General features: G+C 29.8%; 1 protein-coding gene and 1 long non-coding RNA gene across 5 annotated transcripts in view; one reads left to right on the top strand and one right to left on the bottom strand.

The window, feature by feature from the left end:
* The first annotated feature begins 692 nt into the window (after window positions 1-692).
* The window catches only part of LOC122535392 (cytochrome P450 4c3-like), a 31450-nt gene continuing 9691 nt past the window's right edge, over window positions 693-22451 (top strand). Inside the window, exons 1-4 of one of the 2 annotated variants that reach the window (XM_043666881.1) lie at window positions 694-776; window positions 5580-6562; window positions 20908-21105; window positions 22057-22242. In XM_043666881.1, the coding sequence (XP_043522816.1) occupies window positions 6376-6562; window positions 20908-21105; window positions 22057-22242 (571 nt within the window). In that variant the 5' untranslated portion in view covers window positions 694-776; window positions 5580-6375. Of the gene's footprint in view, window positions 777-5579; window positions 6563-20907; window positions 21106-22056; window positions 22243-22451 lie in introns of both variants that reach the window. The other variant, XM_043666882.1, reaches the window with a different exon arrangement.
* Window positions 16576-19150, bottom strand: LOC122535394. 3 transcript variants are annotated; one of them, XR_006308161.1, is made up of 4 exons: window positions 18212-19150; window positions 17662-17852; window positions 16982-17562; window positions 16576-16878 (listed from the first exon to the last, which is right to left on the bottom strand). It is a non-coding gene; the product is annotated as an uncharacterized LOC122535394 (long non-coding RNA). The 3 variants fall into 3 exon arrangements; XR_006308162.1 differs by having other exon boundaries at window positions 16576-17584; window positions 18212-19141; XR_006308160.1 differs by having other exon boundaries at window positions 16576-17562; window positions 18212-19139.

Below are 22451 nucleotides of genomic sequence, written 5' to 3'. Positions count from 1 at the left end.
TTACAATTACTTTATTTACTTTATTACTATTTACAATTTAGTTTGTATTATTTACAATTATTTTACTTACTTTATTACTATTTACAATTTAGTTGATATTATTTACAATTACTTTATTTACTTTATTACTATTACTATTTACAATTACTTCATTTACTTTATTATTATTTACAATGTTAATAATCACAGACAATAAATAATATATTAATATTTACATAATATGTTACTAATCGTACAAAATAAAACTTCAACCATGCACACGTGGTATCATACGTATCTGACATACGTATCTATGCACAATTAAAACTTACGCGAAGATAATTTAATTAAAAAACACTTTAAACAAAAAACACACCGAGTTCAAAACATGATCTCGATGTTTATGTATTTATGGAAAAATTTGAAAATGCACAAATACAATAAGAAGTACGAAACGTACATACGTGTGTGTGTGTAATGATACGATCAATAATATTCAATCAGTATCCTTCGCGAATAAGACAAATCTCTGCAGAGATTTAATTTCTTTAATCGCGTTCATAAATCTGCATATTCATTACTAGGAGGAACGTGTCGAACAGATATCGGCAATAGAAAGTTAGAATGTGCGAGAATTATCTACGTGCACGTTCATGCGAGACACAACGACTATCAAATTATATAATCGAATATTATCGATCCTGATAGCCTACCGATTGTTCAAATCGAAGTTTCTAACGGGAGTGTATCAATCGGTCTTGATTGCGTTCCCAACGATAGTTCGAAACTCGTCTGAGGTATATATTAATCTTCGTTGATGTTAATTTTTGACTCGCACATTTTCGTGTGCTTCAAATTAATTGCAATTAATTTCTTTAGTTAAAATTATTTTTTTCCTTTCGATCGCCATCGCCTAGACGAGCTATATTCCACTTTCATACGTAACACAGTGTTCGTGATTGTTTTAACTTTAAATCGGTACTCGATATTTTCGACTGAATAAATCATCGCGTGGTACGAGAGGAGAATTTTGGCAGAGATCTAAAGAGGAATCGAAAATGCAACGTTAGAACGAAATATCTCCTCGAATAGGAAACGTGTTGTGAGTGCGTCGAAGTAAATATTCCGCTGCGTTTTCCATGGAGACTCGACGTGACTGACATAGTTTTAATAATCAGATATTTATGCAAATTCACATTTCTCTGGATACATTTAAAAATATTGGTAAAGAAAGTTTGCTTTAATTTCCAAATATTATAGAGTACTTCGTTCCTATTATATTTACATAATTTATATAACATTTCACATGTTTTTATATTTTGCATCATGATTCGCAGTGATAATGACAATTCTACTAACAACTCGTTCGAAGTTTCCGACGTTATTGAACCTATTGGAGAGTTCAAGATCTTCTCTCGCACGTCGACAATCTTTTTGTCCCAAAAATTGCAATATTTTCTTCAATTTTAAGTATATTTAAGTATAACGGGCAAAACGAATAATAAACTTATTACTTCACAATAATAACTTCTGTCCGGTGATGTTATACTGACGAGTTCAAAAGGAAAGCGACGAATTGTCGTATACGGTTTGGTCACTCGTTACGGTCCGCAGTCAGTTGCCGGCGCAAGCGGTTAGAAATATTGTATACAACTTGCTCTCAAAATTCGTACAATTGTCCCGAAAGTTACGAAACGAAGTAGCACCTGTGAAAATAACAGCGCGTTACAATATTTGCAACGTTAGAACTATATATATATATATATATATATATATATATATATATATATATATATATATATATATATATATATATATATACGGGAGACGATTGATGTGATCATCAAAATCGAGGGGAACGACGGATACGCGCAATCCAAATCGCAATCACGCACGTAATATGCTTCATCGTTGGTGGATAAACGATAAGCAAGAGAATTAATAGATCGTTCTTGCTGTGTGGTCGATGATAAAAATATATATGTATATATATATATATGTCTTGGCGAATTTACATCGCGTTTTAATGTTGATTACGTAGTCCGATACCACATAAATGACAAAGCTCATTTCTATTTTTTGATCCTGAACCATACGTTCCATACGTTCTTTTTTTTTTTTTTTTTTTTTTTTTCTTCCTAAGGAAGGAACCACTTTCTTAACTCTTAGTGGAATTTCGTTTTGGAAACGTGTGTTAACCCTAATAGGCTAATAATTCTATTAATTTCTACTGTATCAATTCTATTAATCCTTGAAGTTTCTTAATACATGTTAGATACTTAATACTCATCACGTTGATGCTTATTAAGTAATACTTACTTAACATTATTGTTTAACATTTCCTCGGCATTGGGTCGCAATTTATTGTTCTATCTTATAAATTTTGAGAAATTTAAATTATCTGTGATATTATGGTATTATACTATGATACTATGGTATGATACTATGATACTATGATACTATGGTATAATACTATGATACTATGATATTATGGTGTGATATTATGATACTATGATATTATGGTATGATACTATGATACTATGATATGGTATGATACTATGATATTATGGTGTGATATTATGATACTATGGTATGATATTATGGTATGATATTATGATACTATGATATTATGGTATGATATTATGGTATGATACTATGATATTGTCGCTTGTTCCTTAAAATCAATATAGTCTTATTTAATCTACTGTAAATTTGAATTAAATTATAAATTATATGTATTTATATTATAATTAAATTATAAATCATATGTATTTATATTATAATTAAATTATAAATTATATGTATTTATATTATAATTAAATTATAAATCATATGTATTTATATTATAATTAAATTATAAATTATATGTATTTATATTATAATTAAATTATAAATCATATGTATTTATATTATAATTAAATTATAAATTATATGTATTTATATTATAATTAAATTATAAATCATATGTATTTATATTATAATTAAATTATAAATTATATATACTTATATTATAATTAAATTATAAATCATATAGATTTATATTATAATTAAATTATAAATTATATGTATTTATATTATAATTAAATTATAAATCATATGTACTTATATTATAATTAAATTATAAATTATATATAATAGCAAATACTACGAGGTTATACGCCTGTCTACAAATCACTGGACGCTTAACGAAATTGATTTTTATTTATCTGCGACGAAAACGATTTGATCATTCACAATTGCGAATGTTAATTTCATTTTCCTTAAATCCTGGAAATAATTTCTACGAATTCTTTCAAAGCTCTCATTTTGGATCACTGTCTCCTCCACGAGTGTAAAATTTTTTCCTGTCGAGTTTTCGCCAAAATATCGCGCGACTGACTACAATACTCTTGTTTTAAACTGAAAGTTAAATTGAAAGAAACTTTGAAAAGGGACGATACTTGAAAAATTGAGAAGAGAGCAGTACTTTAAAAGTTTTGCGTATCAAGTGTATTAGGTATTGTTCTTTTAATTTCAACTGTCCTTTTTCTAAATTTCTTTATAGCCGGCCAAGTATTAATTTTTTCTTCTTCTTCACGTAAATTCATCGAACACTCCAAATCGCGACTCGATAACATTTGTTTAAATTTAACATCTGTTGCAAACTATATGATAAATACAGATAAATTAAATAAGATAATCATGATAATCGCGACAATCGTTTCGTTAAAAAATGATCGAATGTCCAGTGACTTTAAGAACAGAAAAAATTGCAAAAAAATCTCCTCGCAACGAGTATACTCGTCAAACATCATTAGGTTAACATCAAAGGGTTAACACGTTGACTGCTACGACGGTCACTAATGATCATCGTTGTTTCCATTTTAGAATAATTAAAAAGCAACGAGTATCATCGAACAAGGGATCTTAGACAACGTAAATAACTAGATAATATTGCGAAACGAGAAATATTTCGTTGTAGTTTGTAAGTCTCAAATATTATTTAGAGAGAAAACGTGCAAGTTTCGCGTGACAGTTAGGAAGGCAGGACAGTTTGACGGGCCTAAAAATTACGAATACTTAGGCTAGTAAAGAAAAAAAGTATATACTTGATTGACATGTGCTTTTGTGGCTTATTTTAACATATTATGAACTATAAAAAGCAAAAATGAAAAAAAAAGAGGGGTCTTATTATTTTATATTTATTTATTTAGCTTTATATTTATCTAGTTTACATAAATTATATAAATAATATTAAATAAATTATATAAATAATATTAAATAAATCTTAAATAAATTATATAAATAATATTAAATAAATTATATAAATTATATAAATATTTATTATAATATAAATTATACTATTTATATATTATATATAATATATTTATCTATTTTACATTTATTTATTTATTTTTATCTATTTAACTTTTTAACGGCATCCTTTTACATAACTTTTTTTTTACATTTCCTATCGGTATGCATGATTCCAGCCAAACAGGATTGGTTGCAACAAAAAGGCGAAAAAAGTTCGAAAGTAAACAATATCCTCTAGGGATCGACGAGCCAACATTTTCATTTCTGTGAGAATGATGAAAATAGCAGCTATTTGTCTTTGACGTGTCGAATTTAGGCCAAAAATTTCTACAGTTTTTTGTTTACATTGTTCGAAATTGTTAAAAATTAAAAAATCGTCGCTCGATCGTCAATCGCTAGCAAATGTTACACTAAAGATACGTACCAAAGTTTCACAGTAATCGGTCGGTTAGATTCTGAGATATCTTGCACACCGTTTTCTAAAAACCAAGTTTCGAGAAAAAAAACGCGTTTAAAGTTTCAGAACAGTCATTTTTCGTATGTATCCTTCACTTACTTTTTTTACTTATATATATATATATGTCGCGGCTCTTACAATTCACAACTAAATCGAATACAAATCCCCTAATATTCGATTCGCCAAAAGTAATATTTGAATCACGCGATTTACACCTTATAATACCGCTTAGAGTTGCAAACAGTGACACAAATTCAATTATTCTGTTATCCGCGGATTTTATTATCATATCCCGAGATAAGTCGTTTTAAAGGCTAGGACCTTTCGCAAGACTTCAAACCACCATTTAAAACAAAAACAAAAACAAACAAAAAAAATCGATTCTTTGAAAACTCCAAACTGCCCTGAGAATCACTCGATGACTTCGTCATAGTCTTCTCGTGGCGGGGTAGTTACCCCAGCGGGATGAACAATCACCAAACGAGTCGTGCGAAGAATTATCCTTGAATGTAAAACTCGAAACGACACGCGTTAAATCTCCTCTATTGTCACTATCCGCATGTATTATTTATACGCTTCAGTAGCATAAGCGCGGCCGACGATGAACAAGGTAAGAAATATTCGCAAGCTCGATCACCGCCAGGATAAACTCCCCGTTTATCGTTCCGTATCGTCCCTAAAACCAAATTCTTGCGCATAAATATATTGATCCCGCGATCGGAGGAGACGAATCGTACGACGTGCACGTACTACTCTAGGCGAAAAAGAAAATTCATGCGCCGTGCGAGAGAGACGTGTGTACACTGTCCGTGCAAATGTATATTTATTTTATCCTTTTTTTTTTCAGTGAGACGAATACGAAGAGGAGCTACCTTTGTACGTAGAGTCGGCCGACACCTCAGCACACACACACACACATACAAACACACACAGAGAGAGAGAGAGAGAGACACACACACACACACTGTACGTCTCACGTGTTTGTTTCTATTGGTGGAGGAGTTAGCCACTGGCCGTTGGTGTAGTACACAGAGCATTCAGTAGTATATAAGGGCGACTGTTTCGTACGGGCACGCATAACCGAGAGGGACACGCGTTGCACGCGACTCTGGGGCAACCTCTTCCTCCACTTCTTCCTCTTCTTCCTCTCCGTTCTTTCGCCACACTGCGATTGCCGGCGAAAACGATCGACTAGCCGCTTTCAGTTCGTCCAAGTGGATCTTAGGGGGGTGGCTTGACCCCCTCTCTCTCTCTCTTCCTCTTTATCTCTGTCTACTTGACTCTCCCCTCTCTCTCTCTCTCTCTCTCTCTCGAAAATACATCACCCTTTTTTTTCGCATTTTTTTTTTTTTTTTTAAACACACTCGGACGTTCGCGGCTGAGAAAATGACTCGAAGTATCAGTTGACCAAGTGAACAGCAAAGAGAAATCGAGGAGAGGACTCTCCTCGCGCGAAATTCGAAATTTTTGTAAATTTAAAGTGAATGACTCGAGACAGTTCGAAGAGAAGGAAAAGAATCATCGATGCGAGCTGCGAGTTTTCGATGAGATAAGCTGGTTAAATTTCTCACGACGGCGGCGTGCGAAAACATGCAAGAAGCAAGGAGATACTGAAGGGAACAATTGTCCAGAATCGTTCAGAAATGTCTTTGCTGGCGATCGTTATGGGAGGATCGTGGGTCACGTTCGTCTTGTCGATGTGCTTGACAACGATCGTTATAATATTGTTGGTGCGACGTGGGAAATTTTTGTACGCCCTGAGGAGAGTGCCGTACCCGCCTGCATTTCCCATCATTGGGAACGCACATCAACTATGCTGCAGTCCGGAAGGTAAGCGAAATATTTTTCTGAAGGGAAAGAAAGGAGAGTGTACTAAGTCTCCGCTTAGAGATCTCAGAATTTTTATTTACTTCAAATCTGAAGAATTAAAATAATACTTTAAAATGTAGTAATACTTTAGTGATAGTATTTATAGTAATACTTTTAAAATATAGCAATACTTTATTACAATTTTGTATATAAATTTATACATTAATAAAGTTTTAGAGATCTCAGAATTTTATTTGTTTCAAATCTGAAGAATTAAAATAACACTTTAAAATATAGTAATACTTTAGTAATAATATTTATAGTAATACTTTTAAAATATAGCAACACTTTATTACACTTTTGTATATAAATTTATACATTAATAAAGTCTTAGAGATCTCAGAATTTTATTTGTTTCAAATCTGAAAAACTAAAATAATACTTTAAAATATAGTAATACTTTATTACACTTTTGTATATAAATTACATATATATATAAAAGTTTATAAATTAATATATTAATACTTTATATTTTACTTCACTTTAATATAAAATATTTATACTTTAAATAATACTTTATACTACAATAAAATCTCTGTATACAGTTGTACATTTATATAAATGTATATTTAATGTATTATAAAATATATATTTACGCGTTAATATTTTTATACTTTATGCTTTACTTCAATACTAAATATTTATACTTTAAATAATACGTCTATCAATAGTTCTATTATAAAGTACAAATGCAATTTAATGATTTTATTATCTAAGAGAAGTAACACTTTTGAATGAGAATATGCATGTATTGTATTTACACTAACTTTAAGCAGAAAATATAAAAATATTTCATATGCATATGGAAACGTCGTTTTTTCAAATATAATTTTAATCCAATTTCTACATGATTCAATATCTACACTTAACCAAAATTAATAGAATTATCTATTTGAAAATTCAAAAATTTTTGCAATGTTCGTCATTTATAGTCTTTTGTAATTAAATTATTACATGCATTGGAAAACTGTTTAGTTGAAATGGAGAGTATCTTTAATTTTCCTCTATAAATCTATAAATCTAAATTTATGTAAGAAAATGTTCTAATCATTCGCGATGACTGACAATTAGATTTCAATATTTTCACAAATCTTACATGAACAACATAATTCTTCTCTTTTAATGTGGTTAATAATCAATAATAAACCCAAAGCTCGAATTGTTTATATTTCAATTTTACACTCTGCTTAGCAAGTAAAAGGATTTGTGATACTTTACATTTCGTTTGAGCTTGAGATACTTTTTGATTTTTGAGAAAAAAAATAATTTAATAATAAGCGATATTTCTCTTCCTGCGGCAATACGCCGTTTTTCTTCCATTGCTATATAAAATGCGACTAATACACGAGTAGCATTCGCAATACAGATTTATCCCATTTGTTTCCACAATTGACCACCGTCAAATATTACAATCCATTTCCAACATTTCCTCGTTTACGACGCGATGAATAATTGTTCTGAGAGTTAACGAAGTAGTTATGAGGCAATGGATCGAGGCGTTACGTGTGTTAACGCAACGTCGTAGGATATACGATAACCGATAACTTATTACTCGCTCGAACTGTAGGATAATTTTAAATTTTGGAGAGAGTAGACTTATGTGTGATATAATCTGCACAGTACAAATACACGAGTACTGTGTGTACGTTTCGTACGAGGAAGACTGTTGCACAAATGAGTAATTAGTAGACTACGGATTTTCATGCATTTTGAGAGAATCTCAAAAATGTAAAAATGCACATAAAGTAGAGTATTTATTATATTTACTATATTTAATATAGTAAATATAACAAATATAACATCTACTATATTATATTATATTATTGTAATTATGATAATTATAACAATATATTTATTATATTATAAATATCACATTATATTTACTATATTCTTTTAGGTATATATATCTTTAATAATACTATATTGTAATATTATAATATTGTAATATTATATTAATTATGTTATAATATAATATTATATATATATAATATATTATATTTATTAATATATATTATAATTATATTATCTATCTTTATTTAGGTTCCATTTCTTTAATTATGCTCATAAAAATTTAAAAATACATAAAGATCTACAGGTTGATGATGTATTATGGACGTTTACGTAGATATTTATTTATGCATATATATTTAAAATACAGCATACGTAATATTAAATATTTAATATTTAAACAACTTTACTCAAATTTTATGTCGCCAGTTAAATTTGTAAAAATCTGTTTCGTTTAGTTATTACAAAATAAACATACGTTTGATGAGAAAATTAATAAACTGCCAATATTAGCAATGAGTTGTCAGTATTACAGAATGTGATTCTCATCGCGATATATAAATTCCAGTGAAAAAAAGGAAGTAATAAAGAACCACCTCAATGATACTTAATAAGCACGTAATATTTATCTTTTAAACGAGCATACTTAAAGATATATATGTTCTAATTTTATTTTTTATGATAGTAATTTAAAAAAAACTTTTTTTTTTAAATAACAAAAAAGAAAATTATAATTATTTTACAGTGTTGAGAAAATACAACTTGTATATATATATTTTTTTTTTAAATAAATTGTTGTACATATGAAATAGAATATTTTCATAGAAATACTTTGATTTAAAAAAAACTGAAATAATCATAACAGTTAAGACAATTTTTACAAATATTGTGAAACGTTAGATATTATTAGAAATTAAATTATTAAAATATTAGACATTATTGCAATACAATATATTAATTTTTAGGCTTTGGACTTTTGTGCAAATTCATATTTTTAAAAGTATAATTAAATAAGGAATCACGATTGTTTCACGTGTTCAATGTCATACAAAGCACTATACTTTGAATATTTTACGTATTTTTTTTTTTTACGTGCATTTTTGTACAACTTCGCATTTCGAACATTTCCTTTCAAAACAAACGAAACAACAAAATCGAAATTCCATCCAACATTTGCTATTAACAATTATTTTTAATTTATATCATCTTGCCGATACATTTGACGACCGTTCGCTTTTATTTAACAAGTGCAATAACCTGTTTTAGTCCTGTTGCGATCCTTGAATTTTTTACACTTCAACGTTGCTCTCGCCTTAGTAAACAAAAAGGAAAAAAAATTTCAAAAGAAACTTTAACAGGTTCCGAGTCGACTTTCCAACCGGAGAAATAAATTCAACTTGTTTTTGACATCGATGTGTCACTATAAGTTCCAGAACGCGTTATTACATTTTTTTAATATCAATGTACCGTTACAAGAACACGTTTAATAATGTATAAAAAAGATTTTTTTTTAAATCGGTACGAGAAATTATGCATGATAAAACTTCTTTTACGGTATGTATTTCGTTCGAAGGATATGTACCATAGCTGAAAGAAAATGTTACTCGGTCTTAATGGGCTCAAAAAATGTAGCACGGTTAATTTGAGTGTTTAGTCTGTACTAAACAATTTTACAATCAATGATAATTTACTTATTAAAGTTTAAAATATAAAAGTTTGTTAAAAGTTTAAAATATAGAAGTTTATGAAAAGTTTATTAAAAGTTTAAAATATAGAAGTTTATGAAAAATATAGAAGTTTATTAACAGTTTAAAATATAAAAGTTTATTAATAGTTTAAAATATAAAAGTTTGTTAAAAGTTTAAAATATAAAAGTTTATTAAAAGTTTAAAATATAAAAGTTTGTTGAAAGTTTAAAATATAGAAGTTTATTAAAAGTTTATTAAAAGTTTAAAATATAAAAGTTTGTTGAAAGTTTAAAATATATAAAAAGGATAATATATGAAATATAATATATAAATTATAATATATAAAAAGGACAACATGTTACGATATACTAAATAAAAGACATTATATTAAAATATTAAGAATTATATTATTATATTATTAATTATTAATTATTAAGTGTTATCTACATCAAAAATATATTATATCGCATACTGTCAATCATTAGATATTACATCAAAAGATGAATGCATTCTTCATTTGTTATATGCTCCTTATTCAGTATTAAACTTTTGGCAAAAACTGACCAAAAAGATTAACATTACATTACATGATTCGAATATTTATCTAATGAAAGTAAGTCGATTCGTCACGCTGGTAAATATTCCTTCGAAAATACGGGTATTTACATGCGATATCAGGAAATAAAAATACATATTTGTATTTTCATTTCAAAATTGACACAAGACAGCGATAACCTTCGACATCAAAGAAATTCATGCGATCATGCAGACAGATGCACCGATATAGGGAGATGCATGCGATTGGTATTTCGCATCGTATGCGACAGACAAACGTCGAAGCTGTAACTGGTGAAAGCCATATTCCGTAATATTCGTTGCATTCATAAATATACGCTAAATTCGATTAATCCTCGTTTAACCTCTTGCGCTAGAATGACGTGTCACGCATGTCGAGAATTTTTTGTCCCAAAATTGTAATATTTTCTTAGTTTCAAGTATATTTCAGTGAAACAGAATAGGCAAAACAAATGAAAAATTCGTTACTCCTCAATAATTTCGATCCAGTGATGTCGTACCGACGAAATTCAGGAAGAGAACGACGAATTATTGTTATAGGGTTTGGTCACTCGTTATGGTCCGCAATCAGTTGCCAGCGCAAGTTAACCTCTTGCGCTGGAAAGACGTGTCACGCACGTCGAGAATTTTTTGTTCAAAAATTGTAATATTTTCTCACTTTCAAGTATATTTCAGTGAAACAGAATAGGCAAAACAAATGAAAAATTCGTTACTCCTCAATAATTTCGATCCAGTGATGTCGTACCGACGAAATTCAGGAAGAGAACGACGAATTATTGTTATAGGGTTTGGTCACTCGTTATGGTCCGCAATCAGTTGCCAGCGCAAGTTAACCTCTTGCGCTGGAAAGACGTGTCACGCACGTCGAGAATTTTTTGTTCAAAAATTGTAATATTTTCTCACTTTCAAGTATATTTCAGTGAAACAGAATAGGCAAAACAAATGAAAAATTCGTTACTCCTCAATAATTTCGATCCAGTGATGTCGTACCGACGAAATTCAGGAAGAGAACGACGAATTATTGTTATAGGGTTTGGTCACTCGTTATGGTCCGCAATCAATTGCCAGCGCAAGTTAACCTCTTGCGCTGGAAAGACGTGTCACGCACGTCGAGAATTTTTTGTTCCAAAATTGTAATATTTTCTCAGTTTCAAGTATATTTAAGTGAAACAGAATAGGCAAAACAAATGAAACAAATGAAAAATTTGTTACTCCTCAATAATTTCGATCCAGTGATGTCGTACCGACAAAATTCAAAAAAAGAGCGACGAATTATTGTTATACGGTTTGGTCACTCGTTATGGTCCGCAATCGGTTGCCAGCGCAAGTGGTTAACCTCTTGCGCTGGAATGACGTATCTTCAAATGAAAAATTTGTAAAATTTTGACAAAATTTCATAAAATTTGTAAATAAATTTACAGATTTTCACGAAAATTTCAATTCACACGCGTGAAGTGAAAATAACTCTCTTAGTTGCAAAGAACAAGATTCTCTCGTTATCTCTAAATACAAAATAAAAATGAATTGAAATACCAGAAACGAACTAACAATGAATTTGTAATATTCCTAAAATGTTAATAACCTTCCTGATTACAAAAGAGCATTATGATCTCCAAATCTACAAACTAACAAATAAATTTATAATTTTCCAAAATTTTTATAAGAAGACATTGTATAGATGAAGCAAAAGTTGACAATCATAATAAATAATCTCCTTGATTACCAAGAAAGGGTAAATAAAAAGATTTCGTTGACATCGTAGCTAGAAATAGACTCAAAATATATATTGATATAGATTGACTTATACAAACTGTTATGGTTTTGTAAAACAGAAATCGTAGAACAACGAATCTGGAATCTTTTGTAGCTCAAAGTCTCTGCTTTCCAAATGCATTGTTTATTTTACTCTAAGACATTTTTACAACACGTGTGGATAAGTGAAGATACTTTTCTCTTCGAAAATTCTGTAAATTGTCACAATATGCAAAAACTTCTCGATTGAAACTTGATGTACGATCTTTCCTTGCTATTTTGTTCAACTCTGAATATTAGATGCTCGGACGATGAAAATTCGTTGGATGATGAAAATTTTCACCTGACATTCAAAGTTCGATAAATTGGCGGGAAAAAAAAGTCGAAAGATCGTTGTAATCTTCAAATTCGTTGCGGATTAAGTCGTGAAAAAAATTCGCTTAATGCTTTCGCATACTGTTACAATTTATAGCATTTTCTTGAATGAAAATGTCTTCGCTTTGTTACACAGTGTTAAAATATCTTAATGTTAGAATCGAACGAACGACTCATTTTGAAAGTGAAAGCTTTAAAATTTAAAACGAGCCCAATTATCGTGCGACTTTTTCCTGTACAAAATTACAACAGTTTCAAATATTTAGTATCCGAATATTGTACTCATACGTACCAATAACGTAGCTTCAAAGTTACACAGTACTATTAATCACTAAGCTGTGGCAACTGATTGCGGACCATAACGAGTGACCAAATAACGTATAACAATAATTCGTCGCTTTCTTTTCAAACACGCCGGTATGACATATCACTGGATCGAAATGATTGAGAAGCAATAAATTTATTATTTGTTTTTGCCTGGGTTACATTTAAATACACTTAAAACTGAGAGAATGTCGCAATTTGGGACAAAAAATTCTCAACGCGCGTAATATTTTCTGATTCTAAATTAAATAAATTTTTTTTTTTAAGAACATTTACATTATAGAAGATTCTTGAAAAAAAAACATTTATTTAATTTAAAACAAGGATCTTAAATTAAGAGTGACATCATTGGAAACTATATTTAGAATTAAATTACCACTAAGCTTTAGCGTTTCTAACTTCAGTGAATTTTGTTACCAATCTTCATCAACGGAGAATGTAAAACACGTAATCAAATATCTCGCGGTTTATCAAGCGTAAATTGCTATTAATTGTTTACAATTCAACTATGGTATTTGTACCCAAAAGAACGACTGACACGACTCATCGCCAACCGAATTCAATTATCTTCGAATAATATAGTTATTTTCATACTAATGCAGATTAAAAGGGGATCAATATACAAATACGATACGCGAAATTATCTTATTGTGAATACGCGTTATCTGTAACAACAAAGTGGAGATTTTTTTTTGCAAATGCTTACGCACGTTGTTTACGCCCCGTTATATTTATTTAATAATAAAGAAAGAAAGAGAAACGTTACAAAAAAAAAAAAAAAAAAAAAAAAAAAAAAAAAAAAAAAAAAAAAAAAAAAAAAGGAAGAAAAGAACAGAGTATTGCGAGAAATCAGAATTCTGCTTGATCTCGTTACTAATTATCACCAAACAAAACCAGTAAAACCATTAAATCATTTTCAACGGATATCAATCGTAGATGATAAAGTTTGATGTTTGGGAAACATCAATATATACACTACCATCCGAATCATTTTGCTTTAAAGATAAAATGCGGACGTTTGCGAAATTTATTTTTTTTTTTTTTTTTTTTGCGATCTCCTTTAACAAATACAGGATGGGCCGCAAAGTAGAAATAATTAGAATCAAAATTTTGATTCTGCACGAAAAAGATTTGACATACTAATCATTCACTTATTAATGGATGGCAATTTTGTATGTCTATGAAGGTAATTTAAAAAAATGGGACTTGTTAAAAATTTATTTTACTTATTAATTATGTATTACTAATTAATTTTATTACTTAATTAATTTTACTTATTAATTATGTATTACTAATTAATTTTATTACTTCATTAATTTTACTTATTAATTATGTATTACTAATTAATTTTATTATTAATTATGTATAAAAGAGCACTTTTAATATTGTGTAATTTTGCAATTTCCAAATTTTTCAAATATCATAAAAATCCACAGTTTCACTTTGATCGTTATATGATTGTTGTTATAAAGCAAGTCTGTATTTGAGAGGAGTTTTCATTTAATAGTTATTCGATAATTGTTTAAATTGCCAGTGAAAATTTTTTTCATCGATTCTTTTAATAATAATCTGATGAGATGTATTTAACACGACTGAAGTATAAATAACTGTATCAGAGAAATTTAAAGTGCAAGTGATAGGAGAAAGTTTTTAATAGGATAAAGAACAAAGACTTTCATTTTACGAAAATCATTCAAATTTCTAAAAATACTCTACGCTAAAAAAATTATAAATTGATCGATTTTGGTAATTCTAGTGTTAAACATGACTGATAGATGTAATAATAACGTTTTTCCATGTTTAGTATAAGAAAATGATTCCTGGTGCTTTTTCATACATATTATAATAATTCTTGAAAAAACACCGAGATATTATATCTGTCTGTCATATTTAGATCAAAACAGATGCATGTTGGATAATCTGAAAATTAGTTCGATGGTTTTAATATAAAAATCGTCACATTTACGAAGTAATAAATAATGAAATTTATGAAATTTTTCAACGATAATTTAAATATATCTGACCAAAGGTATCTTGTCATAAAACTTTGAAAATTGAAAATTTGAACGACTATTAAGTGCAAACGTGTTTTATAACGTGAACTGTGTACTCCAAAAGCGATGCCAATAAGTAAATGGCGAGTAAATTTATCTAAAAGAAGGATATCGAATTGATTTCTACATCTAACAACAACAACACAAAAAAAAAAAAAAAGAATTATCGAAAGTATAAAAAGTACTTGTCTGGAAAACTTTCACACTGATAAAAAAAAAGTTTACGTAACTCTTTAAGAACGTATAAAAATTGTTTCAGAGAATTTCAAGGACAAAGCTGTGAAAATTCCCAACTTCCGGCAACGCATTATATATGTATTAACGAACATAATTGTTTGTCAAAAATTTTTCAGCTTGGATAAAATTTGAAATTTCGAAATCGACTTTTGACCGGCAAAATTGAAAACATTTTCATATCGATTTCTTTTTTCTTTTTTTTTTTTTTTTTCTTAAACAAAAAAAATGTGATTAGCGTAACTCAGAAGGGGGAGTTTATCGTAGTACATTACGATATTTATTGCTGGCCGGACACACGAGATAAAAAAATCTCATTATTTCTCGTTAACTGTGACTGTCATTAGAATCAAATGCATTCAACTAATTAATTACTGAATTTTTATTTAACACAATAGATTTATGTGAGGTACCAATATCCTGAAATAAAAGATTCGTTTGGAATGTAAAAAATTTTTACATCTCGAAAGCAGAGAAGGAGATGTAAGAATCATAATCGATATAATTAATATAACTAAGAATAATATAAAATACAGGAAATGTCTCGAATTTAAATGTGAAAACTTCTGACGAACTTAAAAAAAAAAAGAAAAACAATGTCCTTTAGAGATTTGCTCGTTTCTGCTCTATTTTGGAGAAAATCGCGAGAAAGGAAACAGCGAAAAGTTTTTCTTACAATATCACTATATCAACGTGATATCTTATAACATCATCTGTTATCACTTATGTCACCTATTATCGTCCATATTATCTATTATCATTATCATCTATATCACTTGTTCAAAAAGCTACTTGCAACACTCCAAACATTATATCGAACATTGACCACTCTGATTGTAGCTAGATATAGAATAAATAAGAAAATCAATACCTTTTTTTTTGTCTCTTTCTTAGCGATTTCCTCCGAAGTGAAACGCAAGCAAGTCTCGAAAATGACGTATTTCCCTTCATTTAATTCGAATTAATCTATATGGTCTCTCGAAGTTTAGATTCAGGACACGCTGAATGTAATTACGCCAGACGAAACAGACGAGATATCTCTTAAACCAGAGAAAATTGATTTTTGCCCGCGAAAAGCGAGTTTAACCACTTGCGCTGGCAACCGATTGCGGACCGTAACGAGTGACCAATAACCGTACACAAAATAATTCGTCGCTTTCTTCTCGAGCTCGTCGGTACGATATCACCGGATAGAAATTATCGGGAAGCAATAAACTTATTATTTGTTTTGTCTATTTTGTCTTACTTAAGTGTACTTAATCATAACTGCGAAAATATTACGATTTTGTTGAACAAAAAGTTAATTCGGTTGCTAGTCGGATGTGGAAAGGTGTTCGTCGAGAAAGAAAGAAAGGATTTATCCCACCTTGAACCAGCTGAACGCTAAAGATAATGGTCAGCCTGTCTCGCGCATAACCAGACGAAGAAAGAAGCGGGTCGAGGTCGTTCGCGGCCTGAATAATTGTGCGTCTGCAATTACATGTGCCTTAAAAAAGAAAAAAGAACAAAGAAAGAAGGAAAATGTTATCAAGCAAATATTTTCAGAGATATCGTTTGAGACACAATAGTTTGTATTCTTATGTACATACGTGAATCACGCGCAACTTGCAGATTTTATCTGGCTGCGAGTAGAAATTATGCAACATTCTTATGGAATGATTCTAAGGTAATTTTAATTGATGTATTGCTCGGCTGTGAAATGATGAAAGAATAATAACAACTTGTATCAATTATACTTGTGTATTATTGTACATAATGTTATTATTATCGTAATTGTATTATTATACGATGTAATTAGACGTTAGCTTGTTACAATAATTATATCGTACATTTATATATCTATATATTAATAATTACAGTTACTTATAGTTAAAAGGATGTTTCATCAAACCTGTCATTTTCATTTTCCCGACAATGTAAAAATTTCCTGCAATTTTGATCATGACACAGCTTAATAAATTAATAAGAATGGGTAATCCTTTGTCAGATTTTTGTGAAGTAGGTGAAGTTTTTAAGTGATTAAACATAAATTTGGCTTTTTCTGATAGATAATTCTATATTTTTTGTATTATTATTGTAAAATTTATAACTGGAAATTAATAGCAATTTTCAATAACGAGCTCTACAATAATAATACAAAAAGTATAAAGATTCGAGGATTAAAAAGCATCTGTAACACAAAAATTAATGTGCTATTGCAAAATGCAGAAACAGTGCTATTTTCTAAACAAACTTGCATTCATTTATTAATTTTGCTTTGAGATCTTACCGATAGGAAATTATTATTCTTCATCTAGATCGTTCCACATTGTGAAACAAAATTCCTTTTTGGAGAAAGTTTTCATTCAATAACGACTGTCCAAGTTCTTCTGACTTTCAATTTTCAAATTCCACGCAAAAGTCGGATCCGAGTTAATCTTTACATCCAAATATACCCTCGACTGATCTAAGATTTCGTTTCTAAAAAAAGAAATTGAGTTTCTGAAAATTTATCAAATTCCCTGCTAATACAGAAATAGGAGACAATTTAATTTTTTTACTTTCTTTCGTAAAACAAAGTACTTTTATAATAAGTACTCTTCTTCTCAGATATTTTATATAAATTTTTTTTACGTACCATGTGCATTATATTCATTGCAAAAAAAAAGAAAAAAAAAAAAAGAAAACATTGGATGTGCCAATACCTTCTTGACCCACTTCGTGGGTCAATTGTTTGAACACAAAGCCAGAAATAAACAATGACGACACGCTAGCATGGCAGACCGAAAAAAAAAAAAAAAGAAAGAAAGGAAAAAATCAATGATAAATCAAAGGTTCACCATTATCCGAAGGACGGCAACCGTCTCGTTACGTGCCAAGGTCTACGAGAGTATATGTCTGTTCTTTTTGTTGCGAGTCATTACTACTCGATGACCTCGCGTTGCATTTTTACCGGTCAACGTCCGGTCAGTGTACAGCCACTCCTCCCTTTTGCTAGAATTGCAACACGTGTCATCTCCTGGTTCGGTTCTATCCTCTTTCTTCTCTTTTCGATACCTCGTCGTCGTCGATTGCGAGACGTTCTAAAACGGCTGCCACATTGCGAAACAGTCATCACGCACTGTGCAGACCGGCATCACTCCCGGAGCCTCCCATTTTGCACTCTCCTCGTTATCGCTCTGGCGTAACGTCTCTTCTTATCAACTCGACAATTAATTCTTAATAATGTTGGACAAATTTCATTTCACTAGCGTAATACATTTCAACGCGTGATTTTTAGCAAATCAACAGAAAATGAAGAATTGAAAATCGGATCAACTGACTTCTCGAGTTAACAAACTGTTTTACTTGGAGTTAATTTTTGTTGAAGGAATTTCTTGGAATTTTTTTTGACTTGCAAGAAGGCCTCCTTCAATTAACAAAGATAATAAATAATTTTCTTAATTTGTTATTTTCATTGACGAATCTCGTTTATTTCAATACAACTTTTTTCCTTACGTCACTAAAATTAAAAAATCATTTTAAAAAATGTTATCATTTGTTTTAAAATTGAAACGACGACTCGATTTCTCATTTCAGTAGTATAATAAAGCGTTTGAGGGGAAAAAATATAGCAGGCATCGAAATAGACAAAATTTCGAAAAACTCATTATAATCCATACTTATCTTTTCGCTTAATGATATAGGAAAAGTAAGTTTATCTTGTGTCCAAATCGAATAAATTATTTCCAATTAATTGTTAACTTCATTGTGAAGCGTATGTGACGAGAATTATTCATAGAAACAAATTAATAATAAAAGTAATAAAATGAAAAATTATTTTATTTAATAACCAAATAATAATGAGATAATTCGGAGAGAAATCATTTGCTCGTTCAAATATCTAACGCAAGACTATTCTAAGATAACACTGAGTCAAACAAGATAACGTATCATTTAAATAATCAAATTTAAAAAAAGTTTATTCAAATAATATCCAAATTTAAACCCTAATAATAATATAATATGGTAATAATATTGTACAATTTGTATTGTCACAATAATTTAAATTATTTTATTCTGTGACTTTTTCTGATAGAAAAAGATATATGTAACTAAATCAGGTCAAAAATTTCAAAATTAAACAACAAAAACATACATTTTGAATGTATTCGTTTCGAATGTTCAACTGAATTGCCTCAACACTATAACAAACTGATGAAAATGACTAATTTTCGTTAGCAATTTTATAGACATAAAACAACGTATTTTTAGAGATTCAAATGATTCTTCGTAAAATATACAAATTAGCTTGTGTAATTTATCGCACTATCAAACATGTCCCTAACAGGAATTTTATGTCTTTAGTCATCGGTGGTTCTGGTGTCAAGAATTGAAATAATTTCACTTGAATTGATTAGTGTGTCCATTATTCTGTTTCATTACTTTGTTTAGCTTTGTTAAATATGATTAAGAGTCACGTGGCAGAGTTGAGTACACAAAGACACGTGTGTTTAAATTTTAAATTTTAAATACACGTGGAACACGTGCTTCTAATTATACGTGCATCGAAATGCGATGCAGTCATATTAATGTATTAACATATATTAACATATCAAATTTCATGTATATGATTGGTGTGATTAGTGTAGATTAATGTATAACAAGAATGCATAATAAGAATGTGAAACAATATTTAATATATTCGTATTTGAATTGTGTAGCTTTTAATACACGAGTATTAGATTTTTAATCCTTTGAGTTACAATATCGAGTCACGCTCGTGGAATTATGACTTCGATTTGAAAAAAAAGGACAAACTGCAATCCTATGTTTGAACGTGAATTTGAACTTTTATTTCAATTTTAATTCTTCAAACTGAAGATTAATAAATACAACTAAATTATATACAGCATGTTCTCTAGCATGTGAGAAGCAGAACAGGGGATAATTCCTCCTGGAAAAAATAAATCAAAAACGTATAAAATAAAATTATGTCATTTATTTTTTTGAAAATGTGTGTCTAGTATCAAGGCAATTTTTAACGAAACAGATTCGAAGTTTGTTTTCGCAAAAATGAAGTTTCAAGTAAAAAAAAGTTTTTTCTACCTACTTTTGACATGTTTTTGCACGAAGATATTTTATATAAATATTATTACTTATATAAATATAAATATTTATGTTTATTAAAATATAAATATTTTCCAAAATATTAATATTTTTGCATGATACGTCTAAAATTAGCCAGATTCAAGCATACTTGACGTAAATTTTCAAATTAAATATTCTTGAAAACTAAGTCTTGAATGAAAAAATTTTATTTTTATTACTTTATTTTAATTATTATTATATTTTATTTTTATTACTATTATTTTATTATTACCTTCGATTTACTTTTCAGAATCATCCCTTGCTCTACTTTCCACATGTTACAGAACACCCTATATAATTCAGCATTAAACCTAAAATTTAAAGGCGCTGCTCGATGAAAAGTTTTCACTTCGTTGAAAGTTTTCGTGTGTTCAAAATTAAAGAAAGTACGTTTCATATGTTACAGAAGCCTTCAAGAAGATGATCACATGGGGGAGAGAGTTAGGTGATATATATCTGATTTGGGTAGGCATGAGGCCCTTCATCTTTCTCTACAAAGCAGAAGCGATACAACCGTTGCTAAGTAGCAGCGTTCACATCGACAAAAGTTTGGAGTACGAGTACTTACGACCTTGGCTTGGTTCCGGTCTGGTTACCAGCACCGGTGAGTACGCTACCAATCATCGTTATTATTATATTAACATGCCATTAGCTAACTACTGCCATGTCTGTTCACCATTCACAAATATTATGAAAATGTCACGTATGTCAATTTTACTATCCACTGTACGATATGTCATACACGTTTGAACAATCAAACTTCACCGGTATGTTCTATGAATAGAAATAAGAAAAAACTGATATACAAACGTGCGTCCATAAACGCTTTGTAATAAAGCAAATATAAAACTTCAATAACTGTTCGTACCATTTTCTGCTCACTATACGTTCAAAAGGAAATTAAATTTTGAGGTTATTCCTCTTGCGCTGGAATGACGTGCCACGCACGTCGAGAATTTTTTGTCCAAAAATTGCAATATTTCCTCAGTTTTAAGTACATTTAAGTATAACTTAGGCAAAAACAAATAATAATATTTATCACTTCTCGATAATTTCTATCCGGTGACATCGTACGACCGACGAGTTCAAAAAGAAAGCGACGATTTATTGTACACGGTCACTCATTATGGTCCGCAGTTGCCAGCGCAGGTGGTATCCTCTTGCGCTGAAATGACGTGCCACGCACGTCGAGAATTTTTTGTCCCAAAATTGCAATATTTCCTCAGTTTTAAGTACATTTAAGTATAACCTAGGCAAAAACAAATAATAATATTTATCACTTCTCAATAATTTCTATCCGGTGATATCTTACCGACGAGTTCAAAAAGAAAACGACGAATTATTGTATACGGTCACTCGTTATGGTCCGCAATCAGTTGCCAGCGCAAGTGGTTAATTCATAACCTTCGAAACAAATTGCGTATCATTTGTTATTGTTATTAAGTTGTTCTATCAATTATTACGCATCGCTATTACGTCAAACGTCTCTAAATTGTCAAAAACAACGATCGAGAGAAAAGAAATAAAGAATTAAAAGTGGTAAATCGTTTACTAGGAGAGAAATGGCACTTCCGACGGAAATTGCTAACGCCAACCTTTCACAGCGGCCTTCTGGAGATATATTTGAAGACGACGATCAGAGAAGCTCAAATATTAGTTTCGTGCTTAAGCAAGGAAGTCGGTAAACCAGAATTCGACATTGTTCCTTACGCTAAACGGGCGACGCTGGATATAATATGCGGTAAGACTAGATGTTAACATAGCTTCATCGTATTTCTCGCTTGTCTTTTAAGCTTCGATTAACACAGTAGGCAACGTAAATTGATCACCTTGAATATTTCCATGTTGTTTTTGCTGATATGAAAAAGCACGTAGTTTAATACACAAAGGGTCGTGATATGTCCCTCTATGAATCATTATAAATTATTAATTAGAAATTAGAAATTATTT

The sequence above is a fragment of the Frieseomelitta varia genome, unplaced genomic scaffold, assembly GCF_011392965.1.
Source record: "Frieseomelitta varia isolate USP_RPSP 00005682 unplaced genomic scaffold, Fvar_1.2 scaffold_715, whole genome shotgun sequence".
Lineage (NCBI taxonomy): Eukaryota > Metazoa > Arthropoda > Insecta > Hymenoptera > Apidae > Frieseomelitta > Frieseomelitta varia.
Note: the sequence above shows the minus strand (reverse complement) of the source record. Positions and strands in the feature narration are given on the sequence as shown.